Below are 19,296 nucleotides of genomic sequence, written 5' to 3' on the forward strand. Positions count from 1 at the left end.
GGGCTTAAGCAATTCTTCCACCTCAACCTCCTGAGTAGCTGGGACTACAGGCACAGGCTACCATGCCCAGTTTTTGTTTGTTTGTTTGTTTGTTTTTGAGATGGAGTTTTACTCTTGTTGCCCAGGCTGGAATGCAATGGTGTGATCTCGGCTCACTGCAACCTCTGCCTCCTGGGGTCAAATGATTCTTCTGTCTCAGCCTCCTGAGTAGCTGGGATTACAGGCGCCCGCCTGGCTAGTTTTTGTATTTTTAGTAGAGACAGGGTTTCACTATGTTGGCCAAGCGGGTCTCGAACTCCTGACCTCATGTGATCCATGCTCCTTGGCCTCCCAAAGTGCTGGGATTACAGGCATGAGCCACCACGCCCAGCTTAATTTTTTTCTTTTTTAATGTTTTTGTAGAGATGGGGTACTGCTATGTTGCCAAGCTGTTCTGAAACTCCTGGCTTCAAGTGATCCTCCTGTCTCGGCCTCAAATTGCTGGGATTACAGGTGTGAGTCACCACGCCTAGTCACTTTTTATGGCTGAATAATATTCCATTGCATGGATAATACCACATTTTGATTACCCATTTATCCGCTGATGGATAGTTTGGTTGTTTCCAATTTTTGCCTGTTATGAATAATGCTGCAAGAAGCATTCCTATGTCCGTTTTTGTGTGGACATATGTTTTCCTTTCTCTTGGGTATAAAGGCATACTTTCGAGATATTGTGGGTTTGCAGATTTGGTTCCACCGTACTGCAATAATACTGCAATAATGTGAATAGGCAATAAAGTGAGTTGCATGGTTTTCCAGTGCATATAAAAGTTATGCTGCGGGCCGGGCGCGGTGGCTCACGCCTGAAATCCCAGCACTTTGGGAGGCCGAGGCGGGTGGATCACGAGGTCAGGAGTTCAAGACCAGCCTGGACAAGATGGTGAAACCTCGTCTCTACTAAACATACACATACACAAAAAAAACTAGCCAGGTGCGGTGGCAGGTGCCTGTAATCCCAGCTACTCGGGAGGCTGAGGCAGGAGAATTGTTTGAACTCGGGCAGCAGAGGTTGCAGTGAGCTGAGATCGTGCCACTGCACTCTGGCCTGGGTGACAGACTGAGACTCTGTCTCAAAAAAAAAAAAAAAGTTATGTTTACACTATTCTATAGTCTATTAAGTGTGTAATAACATTACATCTTAAAAAAAAGGTACATCCCTTAATTAAAAATACTTTATTGCTAAAAAATGCTGACACAGAAACACAAAGTAAGTACATGCTGTTGGAAAAGTAGCACTGATAGATTTGTAGCAGGATTGCCACAAACCTTCAATTTGTAAAAAACGCAACACCGGCCAGGCACGGTGGCTCACGCCTCTAATCCCAGCACTTTGGGAGGCCCAGGCGGGCGGATCACGAGGTCAGGAGATCGAGACCATCCTGGCTAACACGGTGAAACCCCATCTCCACTAAAAACACAAAACATTAGCTGGGCGCAGTGGTGTGCCCTTGTAGTCCCATATACCGGAGGCTGAGACAGGAGAATGGCGTGAACCCGTGAGGCGGAGCTTGCGGTGAGCCGAGATTGTGCTACTGCACTCCAGCCTGGGTGACAGAGCGAGACTGTCTCTCAAAAACAAACAAACAAACAAAAAAACACAACACCTGCACAACACAAGAAAGCTGAGCATAGTGAAACGAGGAGCTTTGCCTGTGTTCTTAGGAGTGGAATTGCTGTGTCATATGGGAACTCTACGTTTAACCTTGTGACTGTTAGCCTTAGACTGCCAGACTGTTTTCCAAAGCAGCTGCACCACTTAACCATTCCCACCCACAGTATGGGAGGGTTCTGGTTTTTCCGTGTTCTCACCAACTTGTTATGGGCTGTCTTTTTGATGATAGCCATCCCAGTGGAGGTGATTTGGGCTTGCATGTCCCTGATAGCTGAGTATTCTGAAACAGACATTTTACTGAAATAGAACATACATTATATGAATGTTGAGGTGGTTCACCACAGCAGTAAAGGGGAACATAGTTGGGATTTTCTGCTGGAAAATGATCTGGGTATTTAGAGGGACCGTGCTGAGTGTCTGGAATTGTAGGTGCTGTAGATGTTGTTCCCAGGGCTCCTGAGTTAGGAGGCAGTGTGGAAGAGAGAGGAAGACAGCTTGGATTTTTCTAGACATTGTAATTCTAGTTCATTTTTGACTCCTGGCCTCTGCCACTGTCTAGCTAGATAATGGCAGCAGTACCGACAGACAGATGTGCAGCTCATAGAGCATGAGAAATGGCATCTGTGAGGGAGACATTTCTGCTAGGATACAACGTCCTACTCTTGATACCATGATTTCTTCCTTAGCCTCATTCTGTTCGACTCCCGTGTTCTGTGTGTTTCTGAATGCCTATTCTCCCCTCCGCTGAGGTCTCCCGCCTAGGAATCTGCAGGTCACACAGGCTCTTCTGCAGTGGATATTAATGCAGGCCAGGACCGGAGGGACTTGTTTTTTTTGTTTGTTTTTTTTTTTCTTTTTTTTTTTGAGACAGAGTCTCGCTCTGTCGCCCAGGCTGGAGTGCAGTGGCGCGTCCTCAGCTCACTGCAACCTCCGCCTCCTGGGTTCAAGCAATTCTCTGCCTCAGCCTCCCGAGTAGCTGGGACTCCAGGCGCCCGCCACCACGCCCGGCTCATTTTTTGTATTTTTAGTTGAGACGAAGGTTTCACCATCTTGGCCAGGCTGGTCTTGAAGTCCTGACCTCGTGATCTGCCCGCCTCGGCCTTCCAAAGGGCTGGGATTACAGGCTGAGCCACCGCGCCGGGCCAGGGACTTGTTTTATTCTGGGCGGTTTCGCAGGGCTGAGCTAGGGCCAAGAGGCGGAAGCCAAACGGCAGATTTCAGCCCGTTATAAAGAGACGTTTCCAGGCCTTAGAGCTACGGGACAGCGCTCCTCCTGAGCCCCCTGCCCCCGGGGTGTCAGCAGGTCCGTCGCGGGAGACGGGGAGAAGGACAGGTCTCTGGGAGAGGAGAGCGCACCCCCTTACCGCCCCTGCCTCGTTTTGCAGGTAGCCGAGAGACCGCCTTCACCTACGCGGTGAGCGCCGCGGGCGTGGTGAACGCCATCAGCCGGGCCTGCCGCGAGGGCGAGCTCTCCACCTGCGGCTGCAGCCGGACGGCGCGGCCCAAGGACCTGCCCCGGGACTGGCTGTGGGGTGGCTGTGGGGACAACGTGGAGTACGGCTACCGCTTCGCCAAGGAGTTTGTGGATGCCCGGGAGCGAGAGAAGAACTTTGCCAAAGGATCAGAGGAGCAGGGCCGGGTGCTCATGAACCTGCAGAACAACGAGGCCGGTCGCAGGGTAAGCTGGGCCTCCCCGGCCTCCCCAGCGCTGCAGACCTAGGGGGCTGTTCCCGGGCTGTGCCACCAGCTGTGGCCTGGCCATCAAGGAAACGGGTTCGTCTGACCGTGAAGATTCTTACCTACAATTGCAAATTTAGATGTCCACGTTATTGAACAAATCCTTTTCAAAATGCCCCACTTCCCAATGGGCATATGTGCTTTTTCTTTTCTTTTCTTTTTACTTACTTTATTATTTCACAGTTCCTAGAGGACTTAGGTGCAATGTTTGGATCAGAATTCCAGACGTAAGGATTAGAGCAGCGCTCCTGTCCTGGCCACCCCTCCTTCGCAACTTGAACAGATAACGCGATGGGATGTGTAGGCCGCTAGACCTCCCCTAGGGTTTCTGCTCTGTTAAAGGCTCTGGTAATAGCAGAGTCGACTTTCAAGAACTGCTGTCATCCGTATCCAGAACCCAGTCAAAAAACACGTTCAAACACTAATGACAAACACACTTCTGAGCTAGGAGATTTTAGACATAAGTGGAAGTGTGAGAAGACAGCCATCTGTTTAAGGCTGGAGGAAACAGCCTCCCCAGTCTCACGTAATGTGACTGTCTTTTAAGCCTCAGTGTCAGTAGAAGCAACCATGCAGGTGTGAGGGGAGCTGGGTTCATTGTATGTGCAGAGCACACCTGGGCGGCAGCTTCCGGGCCCCTCGGTGGCGTGCTGGAAAGCGTGAACCCTCCCTGCCTGCACCTTGTTCCTGAAAACCCCCCCTCTGAGCACACATCCAGCCTCCTCTTTTCTTTGCTGTCCCCCATCATGGCTGCCTCTGCCACACGAGACTGGAGGGCCTGCCCCACAGGAAGCTCTGCCTTTTGCTGCTTCTGCATAGCCAGTGTTGACAGGGACCGAGCGCAACATGGGCGTCCACCCGGGTTTCCTCTGAGAAAGGTCTGAGGTCTGAGCACTGGGTGGTGAGAGGCTCTTTCTCCTGGAAAAAGAGCTCTCAGGAAACAGCACAGACTTCTTTCTTGGAGTGTTGTCCCCACTCGGGTCTATGGCAAGCCAGCTGGCTCTGGTTCCCAGGCAAGATATTGTAACAAAGATGAACTCACTCAAAAATGAGAGTGGTGGCCGGGAGCAGTGGCTCATGCCTGTAATCCCAGCGCTTTGGGAGGCCAAGGCAGGTGGATCGTTTGAGGCCAGGAGTTCGAGACCAGCCTGACCAACATGGTGAAACCCTGTCTCTACTAAAAATACAAAAAATTAGCTGGACTTGGTGGCAGGCAACTGTAATCCCAGCTACTTGGGAGGCTGAGGCAGGAGAATTGCTTGAACCTGGGAGGCGGAGGCTGCAGTGAGCCTAGATCACACCATTGCACTCCAGCCTGGGCAACAGAGCAAGACTCCATCTCAAAAAAAAAAAAAAATGAGAATGGCAATTTCTTAGAAGTTTTATGGTGGTACCCTGGTGATTCAGTAACAGGATATGAATATAAGCCTCAAAACGTCTTTACATAGCAAAATCTTAAAATGTGAACTCATGAGAGGCGGGGCACGGTGGCTGATGCCTGTAATCCCAACACTTTGGGAGGCGGAGGCGGGTGGATCACCTGAGGTCAGGAGTTCAAGACCAGGCTGGCCAACATGGTGAAACCCCATCTCTAGTAAAAATACAAAAAGTTAGCCGGACGTGGTGGCACACGCTCGTAATCCCAGCTACTTGGGAGGCCGAGGCAGGAGAATTGCTTGAGCCGGAGGTTGCAGTGAGCCAAGATCCTGCCATTGCACTCCAGCCTGGGCAACAGAGCGAGACTCTGTCTCAGAAAAAAATAGAAAGAAAAAAGAAAAGAAAAAAAATGTGAACTCATATATTGGAGCACATATCAAAGAAATGGAATAGGAAGTGTCTTTTGTCTGAATGGGGATGTTGTAGTATCGGCCGGATGGAATGTGGTGCACCTGTGTGCGTAGCATCGTCAGCCATGGGACATCAGGTGGAGACCAGCGTGGGTTATACGCCCGGGGTCTTCCTTACGCTTCCCCTATCCAGAGGCTATTTTTGCTTCCCAGAAAAGGGTGTGTGTAAGGTGGGGTCAGTGTGTGGTGATGTTAGGAGTTCTGGTAATTGCTGATCTGTGATGATGATAGGCTAACCCAGGGCAGAGAGACTGGAGCCATCTCAGATGACTTCTGCTCAGGGCGTGTGTGGAGCCACCCGGTCTCTCAGGTGTCTTGGCTGTCTCCCAGTCTATTTGCCCACGTCTTTGGGTGTCTGGGCCTGAGGAGTAGAGATGTCAGTGAAGGGATTAAGATCCGCACTTTATCTCCTGACCGCCCAGAGTTGATCCAGTTTTTGAAATCTTAGTTGAAACACTGCCCTCCCCAGTCCCCATTGTTAGTAGTTTTTCTCCTACCTGATCTTCAATCGGGCATTCTTGCTCTTCTCAGGTGTTCCTTACTCTATCTACCTTTGCCTTGGTAGGTTGGCGGTAGGTTCCTGTGGGCAGGGATTGCCCTCTCTGCCCCTTTGCTTCAACCCTCTATGTGCTGTATGTGGGTGGCACAAATGGATATGCACAGAGGAGTTCCGTGTTGCCTCCTCGGGAGAGGTCAGATTCACGGAGGCTGCTTGTGGCTCTGCTGAGCTGCGCTGTGGTGTCTGCACGTGCCTGTGATCAGGCAGGTGACACCCACTCTTCCCCTTTCCCCTGCTGCTGGGTCTCACTTTATTGCCCTTAATTGTTTGTTGTGTTGTCCGGGCTCTTATCTGGCAGCCTTCCCTCCCATCAGGCTTGTTCCTGGCTTGCGCACCTTCCCTGTCTGTCTCCCCGCTTAGCCCCTTCCTTCAGGCCCCACACCTCTCCTCTTCCTTAACTCCTTGTCTCTCCCTTTGCCTCTGCCTGCTTCAGGTTGGGAATTCCTGGCCCCCTTTATTTTTTATCCTCTCTCCAAGGAACAGGCCTCGGCCATCAGTCACCGTCTGCGACCAGAGGTATTCACTGCTTGCCTCCTCACACCTGCACACAAAGTTCTCCAGCAAGGACTGAGTGACGGCTGGGATGGAAAATAGACAAGTATTTTAGAACCAGATTAAAAAGAAAAAAAGATTATCCAGGATCTGATGTCTTGACACAGAGTAAATCTTAGGCTACTTTGCCAGAAGTTTCTCTTGGCCTGCAAGAGCATCTAGTAGCTCCTTCTTAGACAGTGGCGGCAACACCAGTGGCTGATGGTGTTTTGCCACTCAAGGATTTCTAAGCATTTTCCAGATAAAAGCCTGGTGCCTAATCCTGTAACATTCCTGTCTGTCACCAGGCTCAGCACACCATTAGACAGAAGTGGAAGAGGAGCTGAGAGGCGCTTTTCCAGGGACAGATCGTAGAACTAAAACTTTTTTTTTTTTTTTGAGACGGAGTTTCGCTCTTGTTGCCCAGGCTGGAGTGCAATGGCACGATCTCAGCTCACTGCAAACCTCCGCTTCCCAGGTTCAAGCGATTCTTCTGCCTCAGCCTCCCTAGTAGCTGGGATTACAAGCATGTGCCACCACGCCTGGGCTAATTTTGCATTTTTAGTAGAGACGGGGTTTCTCCATGTTGGTCAGGCTGGTCTTGAACTCCCGACCTCAGGTGATCCGCCCGCCTTGGCCTCCCAAAGTGCTAGGATTACAGGCATAAGCCACCATGCCCGGCGAACTAAAACATTTTTGAAAGCTTTTTTTTTTTTTTTTTTTGCTTTTTGAATTAGCAGTCTGGGCTGAAAATCGGCATTTCCCCCTATCGCCTACAAAAGGAGCCTGTATATATATATATCTACAAAAGGAGATTTTGTATATATACATATATATATATAAAATCAGTAGTAAAATATGAAAAAAATTGCAGATATTCCTATCTCTACAATGTCTTTGAATTCAGGGAAGGATGGAGGGGGTGTTTAAGCTGGTGCACTTCCTCTTGGATTTGTTTTCCTAAAATTCTGGTCCTTACCCTGCAGGGTCTTGCTCCGACTCTCCTTCCCCAACTCTGTCTGAGTGTTTGCCCCTGCAAGAGATGCTTATCCGTGCTCCGAGTTGCTAAGCGGCAAGGTGCACAGTTTCCAACCCTTAATGTTTCCTCCTCTCAGCAGTGCCAGACGCCTGTCATCCGTCTCTAAGCCAAGGACCATTTCCAGAGGAATGTCAGGCTGCAGCTCAGACCCAGGGCATTTGGGACGGAAGGGTCATTGCAGGCCCCATCTTTGAAGTGTCTGTCAGGATGGGGTGTCAGTTCCTTTATGTCTTGGACCTGGAGCTGCCCGGCTAAGTGCTGGTGCCTTTAACCTTGGGGAGAGCCTTCCTTCCTCCTCTGCTCTAAGCCAGCTTTAAGCCCCGAGATTGGAGTGGATAAGTGCTTGTTATTCTGAGTCCTTTCTGGGTGGCCTTGGAGGTTAGTGAGCCTCTCTAGAGCTTCAGTTTCTCCACCATAAAATAGTGGGAATAATTCCATACCAGAAAAAACTCAGGAAGACTTTTGCCAACAGTCATATGCACTGATGATGGCTGTGCTGTCTCTTGCACCTGCCGTGGTCTCTGCTTAGCTCTGAATAAAGACACAATCTGGGGCTCTTGAAAAGAAATCTAAGAGAAACCCTTGAAAAATGAGTCCTGACTCAGTTGGTGACAATAGCCACGCATAAGAAAACGCTCTGCAGCCGGCTTGCGTTTTCATCCCGCCATCTGCACGTCTGGGCCTGCTGCCAGGGTTGGTTGCCATGGTGCATCAGCATGCTGCCGTTGAAAAGCACTCTGTAAGCAGCTTTCTGGTCTGCTGTTGCTTTTACATTTTGATTTGGGATAACTCAAGTTCAAATCTACTCCACGTTGTGGCGGTTCTGTGACTTCTGGGGTAGACTTGTTTTGGATGAACCGCTCCTGCAGGCAGGCCCAGCTGCTTGCAGTTCCCTTGCACGTTGCTTCACTGTGTTACTCCAGCTCTCCCAAGGGGGTGTCTGGGGGCTGCTCTGGAGGAAGAAGGTGGTCTTGCTCACAAATGGATGGTGTATGGCAAGACTCCTGATGACTCTATGGAGTTAGTGACTACATGGTAACATGGGGAAAGGGACCATTTAATTCTCAGGGTATTTGACAGGATCAGGGAGAGTTTTGGGCTAACCATGGCTATGCCAGTGATTTCTGTGATAGGCTTGTGATACAATTGGATTCTTTTTTCTGACTTGTGCTCCTATTACGCAAAAGCTGGACACATTTTGTTATTTTGTTTTGTTTTGCTTTGTTTCTAGAGATGGAGTCTTGCCCTGTTGCCCAGGCTGGAGTGCAGTGGCACAAGCATAGCTTGCTGCATCCTCAAATTCCTGGGCTCAAGTGATCCTCCTTCCTCAGCCTCCCCAGTAGCTGGGACTACAGGCACCAGCCACAGTGCCTGGCTGTATTTTGTTGGTTATTATTTATTTGTTTGAGGCTTTGATCAAGATGGAGATATCTTTGTTTTCCGATTGTGAAAAGGATGCATTGATTGTAACAGGTTTTGAGGAATGAGAAACCAGTAGAGTAGAAAGTGAAAGTGCCTGGTGCCATCCTCCCGGCTGATGGGGACAAGTTGCCTTGCCGCCCCAGGGTTCTTTTCTGTGGTGCCTCTTTTATGTTTTCCCCCTGAGCACCTGAGCATCTTGGAAAGATCTTTGCATGCATTTGAAAAGCTATCTATCCCCTACCCTACCGGCCCCTCCTGTGTACTAGGCCTGTGGCTACCCCAGCCACCCTCTGGGCCTCTTCCACCGGGATCCTCCTTCTTACTCCCTTCTTTCTCTTCCCCTAGGCTGTGTATAAGATGGCAGACGTAGCCTGCAAATGCCACGGCGTCTCGGGGTCCTGCAGCCTCAAGACCTGCTGGCTGCAGCTGGCCGAGTTCCGCAAGGTGGGGGACCGGCTGAAGGAGAAGTACGACAGCGCGGCCGCCATGCGCGTCACCCGCAAGGGCCGGCTGGAGCTGGTCAACAGCCGCTTCACCCAGCCCACCCCGGAGGACCTGGTCTACGTGGACCCCAGCCCCGACTACTGCCTGCGCAACGAGAGCACGGGCTCCCTGGGCACGCAGGGCCGCCTCTGCAACAAGACCTCGGAGGGCATGGATGGCTGTGAGCTCATGTGCTGCGGGCGCGGCTACAACCAGTTCAAGAGCGTGCAGGTGGAGCGCTGCCACTGCAAGTTCCACTGGTGCTGCTTCGTCAGGTGTAAGAAGTGCACGGAGATCGTGGACCAGTACATCTGTAAATAGCCCGGAGGGCCTGCTCCCGGCCCCCCTGCACTCTGCCTCACAAAGGTCTATATTATATAAATCTATATAAATCTATTTTATATTTGTATAAGTAAATGGGTGGGTGCTAAATAATGGAAAGATGAAAATGGAAAGGAAAAGCTTATTTAAGAGACGCTGGAGATCTTTGAGGAGTGGACTTTGCTGGTTCTCTCCTCTTGGTGGGTGGGAGACGGGGCTTTTTCTCTCCCTCTGGCGAGGACGCTCAGGATGTAGGGACTTGGAAATATTTACTGTCTGTCCACCATGGCCTGGAGGAAGGAGGTTGTGGTTGGATGGAGGAGATGATCTTGTCTGGAAGTCTAGAGTCTTTGTTGGTTAGATGACTGCCTGTGACCCTGGCCACTAGGCCAAGAGGCCCTATGAAGGTGGTGGGAACTCAGCTTCAACCTCGATGTCTTCAGGGTCTTGTCCAGATTGTAGATGGGTTCCGTAAGAGGCCTGGTGCTCTCTTACTCTTTCATCCACGTGCACATGTGCGGCATCTACAGTTTACAGGAACAGCTCCTTCCCTAAAATGAGAAGTCCAAGGTCATCTCTGGCCCAGTGACCACAGAGAGATCTGCACCTCCCGGACTTCGGGCCTGCCTTTCCAGCGAGAATTCTTCATCCTCCACAGTTCACTAGCTCCTACCTGAAGAGGAAAGGGGGCCGTTTGACCTGACATGTCAGGAAAGCCCTAAACTGAATGTTTGCGCCTGGGCTGCAGAAGCCAGGGTGCATGATCAGGCTGCGTGGACGTTATACTGTCTTCCCCCACCCCCGGGGAGGGGAAGCTTGAGCTGCTGCTGTCACTCCTCCACCGAGGGAGGCCTCACAAACCACAGGACGCTGCAACGGGTCAGGCTGGCGGGCCCGGTGTGCTCATCATCTCTGCCCCAGGTGTACGGTTTCTCTCTGACATTAAATGCCCTTCATGGAGGTTTTGCTCCCTTTCCTTATTTGGACCCACGCTGATCTTTCATGAGTCTCCTTTTATTTTTTAGTTGGTCTTTAGAACTCTGCTCTGCAGTGTGGATGAGGGTAAGGAAATTGAGACTCCTTAGACTGTATAGTCTGGTGATTAGGGAGAGGGACAGAAGAATGTTTTGAGAATTAAATAAGGTGATGCATTTAGGCATTCACCCCAAGAGCTAGCACAGTTAAACACTCAGGAAGTGGTAGCCATTAATATTACTGCTATAAACAAGGGAGTTCAGAAATTTAAATTGAAACCTCACATTTACCTGCCTCTTTCCCTTCCCCTATTTGATAGCCTACCAAGCGAACCCTGGCTTGTTCCCTGGGTCCCTGGTAAAGCACGGGTAATGGGGATGCCCTTTGCTGTCTCCTCTGTGTTGCTGTCTGCAGTTTTGGACTCCAGTATCTGGGGCCAGGAGGGTAAGGCTGAGCGTGGGGATCCAGGAAGGGAGATGTTATTATCCTAAAAAGGGAGGAAGGAGTGATTGAGGGAGACTCGGAGCCAGGCTGCTGTAGAGTGACCAGCCTGCAGGTGAGCCGGTAACTACAGAAAGACATCATTTTTATTCTAGAAAACTTTATTTCTGGAGAAATAATTAATGTGTTAATTTGGGTTATAATGAGCAAATGATATTGCAAAACTGCTTAAAAGAGATTCTGCCTGAGGGCATTTATGCCATGCATACTACCTGTCTCTTTAGTACCTGAGGGAGAATGTTCTGACCCAACCAAGAACCTCAGACCTAGAGTTATTTTACCTGTAGCTAACTCACACTGTTACCCAGATTCCTTTGGTTGATACTTTCAAGGTGACATTTCATTTTCATGAAAGAAAATGATTGAAGTTATGGCCGGGCAGGGTGGCTCACGCCTGTAATCCCAGCACTTTGGGAGGCTGAGGTGGGTGGATCGCTGGAGGTCAGGAGTTCAAGACCAGCCTTGCCTACATGGCGAAACCCCATCTCTACTAAAAATACAAAAATTAGCTAGGCATGGTGGCGCATACTTGTAATCCCAGCTACTCGGGGGCTGAGGCAGGAGAATTGTTTGAACCTGAGAGACAGAAGTTGCAGTGAGCCAAGATCATGCCACTGCACTCCAGCCTGGGCAACAGAGTGAGACCCTGTCTCAAAAGAAAAAAAAAAATGATTGAAGTTAATTGGTCTACAAAAGATGAAAACCATGTCCTTGTCTTCATTCATTGACATTTAACCATCTTAACCACCTTTAACCATAACTATCCAGATGCACAGATCAACCATGATAATAGGGTTTTGAAACACTGGCTAACATTACTGTTCTTCCCCACATCAGTTCTAGAGGTTTGGGGAATTACTTTGTATCAGGTGCTCAAACTGTTTAAGAGCTGAAATCTAACCTGTTCTTAGAAGCCCCCAGAAATGAGCTGACAATGATTGTCCACAATCCCCAGAAGTCACCTCCGTGTTCATGGAGGGAGACGGATAATCCTTATCAGAGTAAGGTTTTCCTGCAGAGTCATGGCAAGTGGTAGAGTAAATCAGTTTTCTTTCTGATGTGGGAGCAAGTTGTGTTCAAATACCAGCGTGGTTGTTGCATCCACTGACCTATTTTTCTAAGTAGGTTGGCATACGGGTATAGTTACTTGTTACTTGCTTGTTGAATCCTGGTGGATTGGAATCCTGTCTGTGAAGTGACCAGTAACGCTGTAGGAATGTGGCTGGAGAATGTGGAAACCAACCTGAGAAAAGCAAGTGAGCTTCTGCTCAGAATCACAGAATGTTGGAGCAGGAAGGGAACATGGCAATCACAGCTTAAGCTTCTGGGGCTCCAGATAAGAACCTCCAGATCCTGAGCAGGTCCCACACCTTAGTGTGCTTGTAAAAATGCAGAGTCCTGGGTCCCCAACACCAGGAATTCATATTCAGCTGATCTGGGGCAGAGCCTGGGACCTGAGGGGATCCGATGCTGTTAGCTCAAAGACCACACTAGACTTGCAGTTACGGAGAGCTAAGACCTGCTGGGAGGCAGGAAGCCTGATCCTGATTCCCAGCCCAGTGCTGTTTGCAGCCCCTGGCAGGGTTCCCTAGTACCTGAAATGTGTTATAATCAACATGTAGTCTCACTAGATCATTGCATTGGTGTAATGCCTTGACCAAGCAGTCCCATCCATCCCAGGGAACCTTGCTGATGCGTTGGAAAGAGCTTTCTGGTACAGGGCAGAACTGATTTGCCCTGGGATGTTCCCTTCCCTCCTCTGCCTACGATGGGTAGAGACCTACTGATCTATTTCCTGAATGTCTATCATAAGGCGATATGTTCTTAGCTATTTGTCTTTGCCTTATCTTCAAAAATTAAGAGAAAGGTATGCCTGACTGCCTCCATTTAATAAAAAGACAGATGGACAGCTAGAGGATGGGAGGATAAGAAGGCAGTCACAAGTATGGTTGAGGTTAGGGCAGGCTTCCATTCATCCAAGCATTGTGGACAAATTCTCCAGAACTTGGATTCAAAGTCCTTACTTGGAGAGCCCATTTTGTTCTCTTCCACTCTCCATCCTTTGAGGTGAGAAACAAAACTTGCTCTTTGTATTGAAACCTCAAATTGGCTATTGCCTTGGAAATTCTGCCCTGCTTCCTCTCTTTAATCATTAGTATCGTATTTAAGCTCCCTCATCCCCTGCAGTTTTAGGAACTAGCAAGATGTCCTCCATGAGATAGAGATCTTACAGATGCAGCAGCTTATCAGACAAGCCTATTCCTTGGCAGAGAGCCACACCACCCCGAGAGTGTGGAAAATAGTGTTTCCATCTGAAACACTCTGCTCCATTGCCAGACACCACTGACACTGGGCAGGTGGATTTTGGGAGAACCTCAGTGTGTGTGTGTGTGTGTGTGTGTGTGTGTGTGTGTGTGTCTGTGTGTCTGGAAATGAGTATTTTTCATTAATTTGGGGGTGGAGGTGGAGAGGCACCAGAGGCATGGAGTATGTAAAAAATTAAAACTCAACACTTCTGGCTGAGACGTTGCAGAGCCTGGGTTGTCTATCTTTATTGGAAATGTTTGTCCTCTGCCTGGCTGGTGATGACAGGCTTCATATCTCTAGAAGGAATGTTGGGGAGCTGAGAAGGGCTGTGAGCCATGGTTGCTAAGTGTTACTGTTAGTTCTTTATTATGTAAGAATCTCTGCATTGTGTTTATACTAAAACAGTAAGTAAAGGGTGGGTGCTTTAATTCTGGTTTTACATAAGAAGTATGGGAGCTTGCCCATTTTTCTCTGAAGTAAGAAGATTTGGGCCCAGCAGTGAGGATCAGACGTCAGGCAGTGTGGAAGACTGAAGCCATCCACAGTTAATTTTCTAGCTTGTTGCAGAGTTTGGGCATTCCTCACATAGATTCTCCAGTCCTTGCTTCCTCCCTCTTGCTGCAGGCCTTTTGGTCTTCATGCTGCTCATTTGCAGCCCTACCAGAAGCAGCAGTAGAAGACAGAGCCGAATCAGTTAATTTAGGCCTTCTAAGTCGTTTTGATAAACAACTGGGTGGGAGGAGGGATGGTTCAAATGAGATTTTAAGAATTACAGATGTATGTGTGTTATCTGCTGCTCCACAGGAGAACTGAAAATAGACTGGAAGCTGCTCACAGCCAAAGCCAGAAGGAAACTGCAGTATTGACAGAGAGAAAGAGAGAGAAAGAAACAGACTCAAATCACTCGGGGCAAGAGAGGGTTTGCTGGTGTGGAAACCGGGTGGTGGGGAGGCTTTCAGCAGAATATCAGGAGGGGACTTCAGCAGGCACCCAAGGAAAGATGTGAAAGAACAGACACTATAGAAAAGGTGAACCCTTTTGATCCAATCTCACTGTAAAGCCAAAAGGAGTGAGTACTGTTTTAAGTGACCCTGGCCCCATCCCATATTGGTGTTCTGCCTGTTGGGTCAGCCAGCTGTTCGGCTGGTCCCTGATTTGAAAGTTACGTCTTTCGTGTATTTATTTCCAGAGACTTCTTAGCAGCAGTTACGTTTCATAAAGGAAGTTTTGATACCTCTTTTGTTCCCTGCTATGTCTGCCATCACCCACAACAGTGCCTAGCACAAAGAAAGCACTCAATAGATATTTGCTGAGTGAATGAATGAATGATGTTTCTTCATGAACAGACAAGGAAACTGAGGCATAATGTGATTAACTGCCTGGTCCATCATATCATTTGTTCTATCAAAATTGCAAGTAATAGAAACCAATTTGAGTCAGATTACGAAGAAGGAGTATGACATGAGGGTCCCAAGAGTCTCAAAGACGCCAGGGTCTTCAGGAGCTGACCTGGACACCTCTGGATCCCTCTCCCTTCCTCCTCTCTCCTCTGAGGTCTCTCTCTCTCACACACAGTTCCAGCCCCAGGAAGGGACTCTGAATCTCTCCTGGTCCTTGTCCCAGATTCCCAGGAGGGGCTTCTGGTCAGGGCTCTGTCCACCATTGCATGACTTTGCAGCAGTTCAAGTCAATGAGTGGAGGGGCTGAAGAACTCGTCGAGGTGAGAGGAACTGCTCACGTTCTCATACATTTCTCGGCGGTTGGTTAGATCCAGAGAACACATAATCCAGTTGGTGTGAATGAGACCCCTAAGTATTTACTCTGGAAATTCTCATGATAGCTTTACTGAGGAGTCTTTTATCTGTGAAAATGCGTAATTATGGAACAAGTCCTGAGGATTGTCTAAAATAAGGAAAAACCTGAGCCCACTAGTGTGAAGAGGAAGGCTTCTGTTCTCTGAATAACCCAGGATGGGACACACACCCATTCATCTACCTTGCAGGGTTCAGGGAGCCAAGTTGCTAAGAAGCAGAGAATAGACTAGAGTCAGTGACAGCCCCTGGCTGGTATTCTGCCCTACAGGTGCATTCATTTTTCAATACTGAGCTGTATTTGAAGGCCAGTCATCCCTGTGGATGATTTAAAGGTATTTTCCCTCTGACAGGACCACTCTACAGTATCAATTGCTTCCTTCATACATTTTCCTCATTCTTCAAGGTCTGAGTATGCCAAAAAGTAAGACCTGAGAGGGATAAGGGTTGCCAGGATGTTTCTTTGTAAATCTTCCACAGCTCTTGGGGGCACCCAGCAGGCATTTGAAAACTGACTTACAGCCGGGTGTGGTGGCTCACGCCTGTAACCCCAGCACTTTGGGAGGCCAAGGCAGGCGGATCACCTGAGGTCAGGAGTTCGAGACCAGCCTGGCCAACGTGGTGAAACCCCGTCTCTACTAAAAAATACAAAAATTAGCCGGGCGTGGTGGTGGGTGCCTGTAATCCCAGCTACTTGGGAGGTTGAGGCAGGAGAATAGCTTGAACCCGGGAGGCGGAGGTAGCAGTGAGCTGAGATGGCACCATTGCACCTCCAGCAGCCTGGGCAAATACAGCGAAACTCTGTCTCAAAAAGAAAAAAGAAAGAAAACTGACTTACGCCCTGTGGCTGGCCTTCTTTTGTCCTTTTTGTTTTGACAGCAAAAGCCATATAGACCTTGAATGCTATGACAAGCAGGACACATCTGTGAAATAGGAAATAATTACACTCACACTTTTGAGGTGCTATGTTTCCTTCCTCATTTTATTTTCTAACATGCAAGTAAACTTTTTAATGGACCTAACGTCTCATCTGACAGATATCACGGCCTTAGGTCGGAGCAAATGATCAGCCTGGAACCCACTCCAGACTGGTCTGCAGTTCTGCATATGACCACACAGTGCCGCTATCTTCTCAGTTCTAGCTGAATAGCTCCGGCTCGCAACTTGGTTCAAAAAAAAAATTTTTTTTTTTTGGCTGGGCACGGTGGCTCACACCTGTAATCCCAGCACTTTGGGAGGCCGAGGCGGGGGCGGGGGGGGGGGGATCACTTGAGGTCAGGAGTTCGAGACCAGCCTGGCCAAAAAGGTGAAACCCTATCTCTACTAAAAATACAAAAAAATTAGCCAGGTGTGGTAGCCTGCACCCCCGTAATCCCAGCTACTGAGTAGGCTGAGGCAGGAGAATCGCTTGAACTGGGAGGCAGAGGTTGTGGTGAGTCGAGACCATGCCACTGCACTCCAGCCTGGGCGACAGAGCAAGGCTCTGTCGCAAAAAAAAAAAAAATTGTAAATTAAAAAAAAAGTTGGGTGGTGTGTCCTTGCGGATTGATGGCAGAAAACACAATCTGGACAGCAGCAAAGCTGAGTTCTAGATTTTTCATTTGGATAAATGTGGGAAGAATTAGGTCAGTCTTATTTTACTTAGTTTTAAAAGATTGAGTGAGGAGGGCAATGCAGTTAGGAAAGAAAACATGAAAGGAATGCCTTGTCCTGCTCGGCTGGACCCTCAAGACACCCACAGTACTTTTCATGCTTGAAGATTATGATGAAGGAGGTGAGTAATAATTATAGCTACCATTTATCGAGTACTACTGTGTACCAGCTGCTTTACATACATTACATGTAATCCTCTCAGGGCCTCTGCAGTGTAGCCAATATTATCCATGTGTTTCAGATGGGAAAGCTAACACTCAGAGCGGTGAAGTGGCATCCTTCACCTCACACAGCTAGTAATTCATGCTGACTCCAGACCTCTTTCAGGTGGATTTCTGGGTAAGGAATCTGGTCAGCTGAAATAACAGGTGCCCATTTCCTTCTAAGTCTCAGGGAGTGTACAATAATCTTCCTCGTCTTGCCACCATGAATGTTGAATGAGAAGAGTGACTAGGGAGATTTCATTTGGTAGGGGCATATGGCAGGGGGAACTTGGGGATCCCAAATCTAAAGTAAACAGGCCAGGTGCGGTGGCTCATGCCTGCAATGCCAAGATTTTGGGGGGGGCTGAGGCAGGGGGATCACTTGAGACCAGGAGTTTGAACCAGCCTGAGCAACACAGTGAGACCCTGTTTCTACAAAAAAAAAAAAAAAAAAAAAAATTGCTGAATGCAGTGGCTTATGCCTGTAATCCCAGCCCTTTGGGAGGCTGAAGTAGACGGATTGCATGAGTCTAGGAGTTCGAGACCAGCCTGGGCAACATAGTGAGACCCTGTCTCTATTAAAAAAACACAAAAAATTAGCTGGGCATGGTGGTGCCTGCCTGTAGTCCCAGCTACTCAGGAGGCAAAAGTGGGAGGATCACCTGAGCACAAGAGTTCGAGGCTGCAGTGAGCCATGATCACGCCACTGCATTCCTTCCAGCCTGGGTAACAGGGAGACCCTGTATAAAAAAAAAAAAAAAAATCCAGGCATGGTGGCACATACCTGTAGTCCCAGCTACTGGGTGGGGTGAGGTGGGAGGATTGCTTGAGCCCAGGAGTTCAAGGCTACAGTGAACCATCATCATGCCACTGCACGCCAGCCTGGGTTACAGTGAGACCCTGTCTCAAAAAAAAAAAAAAAAAAAGAAACAGATAATGCATACAGGGCTAAACAGCACAGAAAATGCTGCAAAAGTTGAAGATAGTATATTGATGTACATATTGAAGCAAAGAGAAAACTGGGGCCTTGGACGATGGAACTAGATGAGTAAGTCGCCTTCGGTAGGGAATTTAGAGCTGGTGCCTGGGGGCTTCATTTTACAAGACAGCCATGGGTATTCTCTACCACATGCTTCCCTCGAATTTACTCAGAGGGAAGCTGTCTCTCCACTGGCTTTCCCAGGCGTTAGGAGTCAATGGTTTTGAATAAGAGTGAAGATTAAAATTCAGCAGAGCTCCAAGCATGTCTGATCTTGAGTAGACAGGACCACGGACTAAGCTTCTGAACTCCCTTTTCCAATCTGCTCTTCCGGCCTCTTGATCTCTGTGCCAGGACTCCACTCCATCACAAATGCATAATTCCTATCCCAAGGAGACAACTGTAAATAGTTTTGAATTAAGTGACATGTTTTCAGCTTCTCAAAGGCCCCATCCCTAAACTCAGTGTGGCCCTGGCCCTGTGACATGCTGGCGATGCAGTCCCACCAGTCACAGCACTGAAACTGCATGTCGTGCTGAACAGGGGACTCTACCAGAGGCTCTGCTGGGACAGAAGGTAGGAAGCAGAAGCAAGTATTGCGATTCCATAGGAGAATGCGGTGCTCGCTTCCTGGTGTACCCACCGAGGAGGCAAGGGAAGGAGCAGTGACTCCTGTCTTTCTGTGACTCAGCTCCCACCTGGGGCTTCTGGGTTCAGAGCAGGGGAGTGGGGGGATGTGGGTCTTAGCTGAGAGAGGTGGAATGAGCAGCTCTTGGGACTCCTCATGGCCCCACAGTCTCTACCTGCTCAGAGAAAAATGAGCCCAGGTGACGGGAGGAGGTGTTCATATGTTATGGGAGAGGGAGGGCGACTGGGTGTGCAGCAGAGCTTGGGCTGCACCTGGCTACCTCGGTCTGAGGAGTCTCAAGTGCTACCTAATGTGTGGCAATGGGGACAGAGGTGGGTTTTTTCCCCTTTTTGTGGTGCTGGTAAGGAGGGAGCTCATGCATTCTAGGCACTGGTTCCATCCCTTCATCTGGCTAAATCAAATCATCTGGGGAGATTTAGAAATTCAGAGTCTGCCAGCCACCGTGACTCACGCCTAGAATTCTAGCACTTTGGGAGGCTGAGGCAGGAGAATCATTTGAGTTCAGGGGTTTGAGGCCAGCCTGGGCAACATAGTAAGACCTTGTCTCCATTGAAAAAACATCAGATTCCTAGGGCCCAGGCCTTGAGATTCTGATTGAGTCAATTTGGGGTGGGGTCTGGGATTGACT

The 19,296-nt window shown here is 48.9% G+C and overlaps 1 protein-coding gene across 8 annotated transcripts in view; it reads left to right on the forward strand.

Annotated features, from left to right (window-relative positions):
- Positions 1 to 10,550, forward strand: part of WNT5B (Wnt family member 5B) — a 123,494-nt gene extending 112,944 nt beyond the window's left edge. For all 8 annotated transcript variants that reach the window (XM_034935148.3, XM_034935149.3, XM_008973805.4 and 5 more), the window contains 2 exons: positions 3,037 to 3,329; positions 9,132 to 10,550. In XM_034935148.3, coding sequence (XP_034791039.1) covers positions 3,037 to 3,329; positions 9,132 to 9,590 — 752 coding nt within the window. In that variant the 3' untranslated portion in view covers positions 9,591 to 10,550. The remainder of the gene's footprint in view (positions 1 to 3,036; positions 3,330 to 9,131) is intronic.
- The last annotated feature ends 8,746 nt before the right edge of the window (positions 10,551 to 19,296 follow it).

The sequence above is a fragment of the Pan paniscus genome, chromosome 10 (genome assembly GCF_029289425.2).
Source record: "Pan paniscus chromosome 10, NHGRI_mPanPan1-v2.0_pri, whole genome shotgun sequence".
Lineage (NCBI taxonomy): Eukaryota > Metazoa > Chordata > Mammalia > Primates > Hominidae > Pan > Pan paniscus.